This window comes from Amblyomma mixtum, chromosome 3 (assembly GCF_055824585.1).
Source record: "Amblyomma mixtum isolate Tamu chromosome 3, ASM5582458v1, whole genome shotgun sequence".
Classification (NCBI taxonomy): Eukaryota; Metazoa; Arthropoda; class Arachnida; order Ixodida; family Ixodidae; genus Amblyomma; species Amblyomma mixtum.
The window spans coordinates 144040184-144046605 of NC_143014.1; the positions used below are offsets into that span (position 1 = coordinate 144040184).

Genomic DNA, 6422 nt, shown 5'->3' on the forward strand with positions numbered 1-6422 from the left:
TCACGCACTGCCACGTCTCGTTGTCTCCTACAAAAAGATGCATCCAGTTTTAGCTCGCGCATGACATTTTCGAAAACTACGTTTGAGTAGCTCGCTCTTCTCTTAGGTAGCTCTCCCCAGAAGCAGACGACTTCCGCCAAGGACACGCATCGGTGATCGTAGCTATCTGCTGTCTCAAACTCCTCTGTCAGATGCTGGCGATTAAAATACATGCATCGCAACAGTTACATAAAGCACATTTTTTAAAGCTACTGACACTGGAGCGAAAACAATAAACGTGCACATAATTAGCATACGAAGTAACCACAAGACACATGAAAATAAAGCACTTTGAAATGTTTCATAGTGCTACTCAGTGGCGACAACCCCTTTCGCCATTTTAGTGTCTCGTGTGCGACAGAAATATAGATTAGGAATGCCTTTCACGCTGGCTCACAAAGTGGCGCAAGTCCTGCTTTCGTCAAATGAGGGAGAAGACCATCTCTATCTCTGCCATTTTGTTTTTCTTTTTGTTTTTCCTGCTCAGATTGTACAATGCAGAGAAATCACGCCAGCGCTTCCTTCGGCTATCAAAAAAACTCCGGGTGAAAGATAAGAGTCCTTCAAGGTTAGGAGCGGACGGGTGCTTTATAAGCAGTCCTTACGCCTGCGGTAACACGTGTCACCACAGAAGCACAGAGCGGACTCCCCTCTCCACGGAAGCAATGAATCCGAAAGCACTGGTTGCCCTTATGCTGGTCGGCCTCCTCGGCCTGGCCTCTGCGGACCATGACGAGCACCACCACCACGGCTCCGTCTGCGGTACGTACCGGCGGTATTCCTGTGCTCCTGGCTTGTATTCTGTCACTCCGGTTTCTGTTACGATGGATGTGGTGGTATTGCAGGATTAGACATTCGCGTTGTTTCAAATTATTTCTAGAAGAAAAATTGCGCCAGTGCTGCAAGAGCTGTGCGCTTAGGCGTGCATTGTGCAATAATTTCAGGGCGCGTGAAGGCGTACGGGTGCTGTAGAAATGAACCTGCAGTGATGAGCGAGTCATTTCGTGTGGTTCTACTCGCTTTCTAGAAGCTTTTCGCACTTCCAAGAAGTGCGTAATAATATGATTATATCTCGGGGCGCGAGCTGATGTTTATATGATTTTTTTCATAAACACCATTATGTGCTCGTGTTGCAAAGACTCTTGTTGGGCTGTTGCTGAGCAAAATTCGGCATGAAGATTTTCGTTGTGCATATATTTTTTACTAACATTAAACTCCGCGCTCCTAAGGCATTATCAAAACCAAGACTCTGCACCACCCGTCAAGAGCATACTGTTCTCTTCAGTCAGATGCGAGGAGTATGTTCTGAACGCAGCGCTGAATTCTTTTGAGGGAGGATAATTTCTTTTAGCACTTCCTGAATAATGAATACTGAATTCAAACAACACAAGGCCTGTGAGAATTTAGAGCATCCAGTTAAGTGAAGGTTACAGACGAGGTTAACCATAGTTCTATAAGCTCACAATGTATACATATTCTACGTTTCTCTCATTTATAAATCTTCATTATTCCAACAACGCCTACTTTATGATGATCATCACTGATTCTGTCACCTTTTCACGCAGGCGTTTTGTTGAGATTAACAGGTTTTACAGCATCTCTGGTGGCTCTTAATTACCACTCGTTTGCGGCATACCGCCGCTAGGATAAAAATATTATCTGCCCAGAAACGGTTAATGATTGAGCCAGGCAGCATTAAAGGGGGCCAAGTTTTATGGGGTCATTATTGCCCCATTGACAAAAGAAAAAGATTTCCTTTTCCGACAATCAAGAAAAACGTGCCGCAAAGAACGGAATACAATTCCATAAATTACAGAAAATGTATCCACTATGCTGAATACGAGCAATAATTGCTAGTTAATACGTGTTCTTTTGCCCTGATGACCCTGCCTGAAAAATGAAATGTTGCACCCTGTTGGAGTTGAGCCGTTTAAAGTATACCTGTAACCACTTCTCTCTGTTATGACTGTTGACATGATCACAAGAGCTCTCTCCTTGGGTAGAGTGCCTTTGATGGCTCACAGAGAGCGTCGCACTGCACTCCCTAGATAGTGAATTTAAAATGTATTTTTCGCAAAACACTATGTACGGCATTTTTGGTACTGAGTCCGGCATTGAATGATTGTTTAAATGCGAGCGTCATTAGCGCTGGCAGATTGCTGATGCCTACAAAGGCATTCTTTCCCGTCCTTTAGTGCCAGAAAGATAGGTTTTCTTATGTATATATGAGCACATCCCTAAACAGTCTGTTTCAACATCTTTTCCTTTTTTGTTCTTTTTCAGCTCTGGAAAGGGAAGCACAGGTCGCACTTGTCGGATGCCTCCAGGAGCGCCTCGATGAAGCGGTCTGAGTCTTTATTGATGATTTCTTTCTAGGTAGCTTTAGCATAATTGCTAGCATAAGCGCAATGACCGAATTGTTTCATTCATTTCCTAAACCCCTATCATACTGTAGTTTAGTGCTCGCTCTGCATATGTAAGGCGCTATCACCAAGAAGAATATCGGGGCTATATTTTAATTCTCAGGCACGCACGTACAATCATGAAGTGACGACGCCGAAACAGCGCCGTTATCACATGATCACAACTAAGTGTTAATAGACGGGCCCCTAAACGGCAGCCGAAATATTTGTAGTTAACGCACGAGGCTACCAGCCATAAGCGGCTCTGTACTCGTTAATGCGCTTTGACTGCGTATCACTTGAATTTACTTTTCATCACACTTGTAAATTAGTTGTTCCATTCGGCGCCTTGTGTCGCTCGAACGATGTTGTAAATCCAAGTACTACCATCGGTTCGTCAGCAGATATAGGTTGGAGAACATGTAATTTTCTACTTATGTTTACAGAACAATTCGGACGCCTTCGGATGCTGACCATATAGTGTTTTTGCCTTGTTAGAGGAGAAACTGCCTAATATGCTTCCTCTTCTTTTTAGATTCGGACCAAGCTGAACGCAATGCAGGAGCGCCTCGAATGCGACCAGCTGCACTGCGTTTTCCAGAAAATGTGTGAGCGGAACCAGGGCACTCTGGTGAGTGGGGTCTCATGGTCTCATTTTTTCGGTTTTCCCTACTTCCTCCAGCAGGCGACAATATTGAGGGCATGCAATTTTGCATGCTACTTAAGTGTTATCCGATTTTAGCGAGAAGGCTCTTATCGAGTCCCTCGTATTAAAGTATACAAAAAAGCACATTCCTGGCGGTATTCGTGCCCAAAATTAAAAAAATAACATCACAGTGAAATCTCCAGCCGTGCGGAGCACGCGTGTGAATTGACTAATGGGCTCGCTCAGGAACCGTGAGCACAGACATTCTTAATAGAAGTCAGTAATGCTTAGTAACGTCAATAACACTATACAAAATGTAGCACAACCGAAAAATTTTTGTATTCAACCTCATTTCGCGTTCCATAAGGCCAAAATTTTCAACCTGCTTGATCCGAATTGCAGCATCATGAGTTCATGCCGCTGGGCCTTCCGCGGGTGATACATCCTTCAAACGACCTTTAGAATAAATAACACCCTTGGTTATAAGAATACAATGCCTGAAATTACATTGAGGTGAATGGCATTTATTGTTCAGAGGCTTGCAGTGCATGGGTGTTCACCAGGCTGCTTGCTCTTCAGTGCCTGCCATCGTTGGTATTCATGAACATGTCTTCGACGGAAGGCTTTTGCAATGGCAGGGGGCCTGCTGATGTAGGCCAGCAGCCTCAGGAACTTGACATGGTTGAGTTTCAAGAACAAGCACTTGTTGCACAGTTGCCAAGCGTAAAAAACGAGGCTTGGCACGTTTTAGGGGGGCGTAATTTGGAAGGTATGACTTAAAAATAAAAGAGCGAAGGAAGGTGGTACTGTAATGTCAAGTTTGATTTCGAACGTGTGTAGCGAAAGGCACTGATTGTCGTTCAACTTCTCTCCCTTTCATTTCAGGAGCACTCTGGAAACGAATTTTTCACGGTAAGTGAGCTTCTGTGTCTGCTTTAAATTTCAAGCTCTGAGGAGCGCCATGAAGCCGTGTCAGTGTTCATATCATGATAAAAACGAACCAGAGATCTTCAGTAAAACGTAGACCAAATGCCACTAACCGGAACCTCTTCGCCCAAAAGCAAGCTTAGCCGAAGTAAAAATGCATTTATGCATATATTTAAAGAAAATTTTCTCTTTGTCTCCAAGCGAATTATAACGAAGAATAAAATTTAAAATGCAGCTCTTGATAATACGGTTCTTGTAGCGAAGGATTAGTGAATAGTTGGTACGTTCAAAGTAATGCAAAGATTCTTTCCCGTGCACAAAAGCTTGCCTGTATTCTCAGAGACCACGCTCATGGCGTTGGTGTTCCGCTCCAGTTCTCGAATAACGAAAGACATATGGAAGCAATGACTTCAGTGCCCTTTTCATTATTTTACTTTCCGGCTAATTTCGTCTTCTGCCTTCTCTGTTCAGGATGCCGAGAAAGATGCCTTCCGCGGCACCATCACTGCCTGCCGGGACGCAGCTCACCAAGCTAGCTAGTCACAAGAACTCTAATAAATTTCATTGACAACAAAAATATCGCACCAAAGACTGCTTCAATCCTCATTATTCAAAGGGCATTGTGAGTACCGTATTGGGGAGGACGGATCTGCGGTCCTCATAAAAGCAAAGGCGAGAAGAGTTACGTGACTTGCCCATTAGGTCTCCATTAAGTTATCAATATGAACATTCTTCAGGTGACTTTTAAGGGAGTGGCTATTCTCTCGGCAGCCGTGAGAATTCCGCTCCCACAATTCTCACGGCACTCGCCTCTGATTGGCTCTACACGGTCACATGATAACTGCCGGTAGAATAAGATTTTGTTATTCTCCCGGCAGCCGTGAAAATTTCGGCAACGCAATTTTTACGGCTGTGCGTGATCAAATGCTAATTTAATATTTTGTTGCTCTCTCCCGGCAGCCGTGAACCCTGAACATCTTTTCCTACCTTTTTTATTATTCGAATAAAACTACTACCACCGGTTGAGCGTTCCTAGACTTCTGCGGGCAGGCGCTTCTAATTATCATTCATGGTTTCAGCGTTTCAGTAGTTTATGTGGTTGGAGGAGCAATTGCAGCGTTGATGCAGAAGTCGACCCCGTCAGCGGAACGCTGCGGGCTTTTCACCTCTCGGTCCAGCCATACATGTTGCCTCACGTACTTTTCTTTTTGCTACGTAAGTGCTAATAAATAGTATTATTATTATTATCATCACTTTTAGGCGTTGCGCGAAGTTTTCATCTAACCAAGAACCTGAAGAACGCGTTTCAGCGGCCTTGGGCGCATCGCGCTGCAAATCATCGTCACACGCGGTAGTGCTTCCCGTTTGCTATTTATAGGTCGACTGTTTAGAACTCGGTTCACAGAAAAAAACAATGACCTTGAGTAATTACGTGATATCCTGACAGAGGTCCTGACCCGGCAGCCGTGAGAATTGTGTTTGCAAATTTCTCACGGCACTCGCTTCTCATTGGCTGTGCATTGTCACGTGACCACTGCCCGGCAGACGTGAGAAATGTGTTTGCGAATTTCTCACGGCACTCGCTTCTCATTGGCTGTGCATTGTCACGTGACCACTGCCCGACCTCAATGCACATCAAAACTGCCCTCATCGATGTAATGCTCCCTTGTAATGTCAATACTTTGAGTAGTTGACTCGCTTCTCTTGGCCGCCGCGGTGGCTCAGTGGCTATGGTGCTCGGCTGCTGACCCAAAAGACGCGGGTTCGATCCCGGCCGCGGCGGCTGGAATTTCTTTGGAGGAGAAATTCTAGAGGCCCGTGTACTCTGCGATGTCAGTGCACGTTAAAGAACCCCAGGTGGTCGAAATTTCCGGAGCCCTCCACTACGGCGTCTCTCATAGCCTTAGTCGCTTTGGGACGTTAAACCCCAGAAACCAACCAACCAACCAACCGTCAAAAGACTTCTTTTCTACGCAGGCTGCCTAAACAAGGCACACGGCGACGTAATTTACTTGGAATAAAATTCTGTGCCATCGAGGATGTTTGTTTCACTGGAGTGTCGGTACTTCTTTCAGGATATCACGTAATTACTCAAGGTCATTGTTTTTTTCTGTGAACCGAGTACTAAACAGTCGACCTATAAAGAGTAAACGGGAAGCACTACCGCGTGTGACGATAATTTGCAGCGCGATGCGCCCAAGGCCGCTGAAACGTGTTCTTCAGGTTCTTGGTTAGATGAAAACTTCGCGCAACGCCTAAAAGTGCTAATAATAATAATACTATTTATTAGCACTTACGTAGCAAAAAGAAAAGTACGTGAGGCAACATGTATCGCTGGACCCAGTGGTGAAAAGCCCGCAGCGTTCCGCTGACGGGGTCGACTTCTGCACCAATGCTGCAATTGCTCC

At 45.0% G+C, this 6422-nt stretch overlaps 1 protein-coding gene across 1 annotated transcript; it reads left to right on the forward strand.

Moving 5' to 3' along the window:
- The first annotated feature begins 639 nt into the window (after positions 1-639).
- Positions 640-4603, forward strand: LOC149352236 (uncharacterized). The gene is made up of 5 exons (XM_089581401.1): positions 640-801; positions 2323-2384; positions 2977-3072; positions 3973-3999; positions 4486-4603. Exons 1-5 carry the CDS (start codon positions 705-707, stop codon positions 4552-4554), a joined length of 351 nt encoding a protein of 116 aa, XP_089437527.1. The 5' UTR covers positions 640-704; the 3' UTR covers positions 4555-4603.
- The last annotated feature ends 1819 nt before the right edge of the window (positions 4604-6422 follow it).

Bases quoted from the DNA above. Each gene is read 5' to 3' on its own strand.
- LOC149352236 (XM_089581401.1), top strand. From the start codon at position 705: ATGAATCCGAAAGCACTGGTTGCCCTTATGCTGGTCGGCCTCCTCGGC. The intron at 2,385-2,976 runs GTCTGAGTCTTT...TCTTCTTTTTAG, and splicing joins AGGAGCGCCTCGATGAAGCG to ATTCGGACCAAGCTGAACGC. The intron at 3,073-3,972 runs GTGAGTGGGGTC...CTTTCATTTCAG, and splicing joins AGCGGAACCAGGGCACTCTG to GAGCACTCTGGAAACGAATT.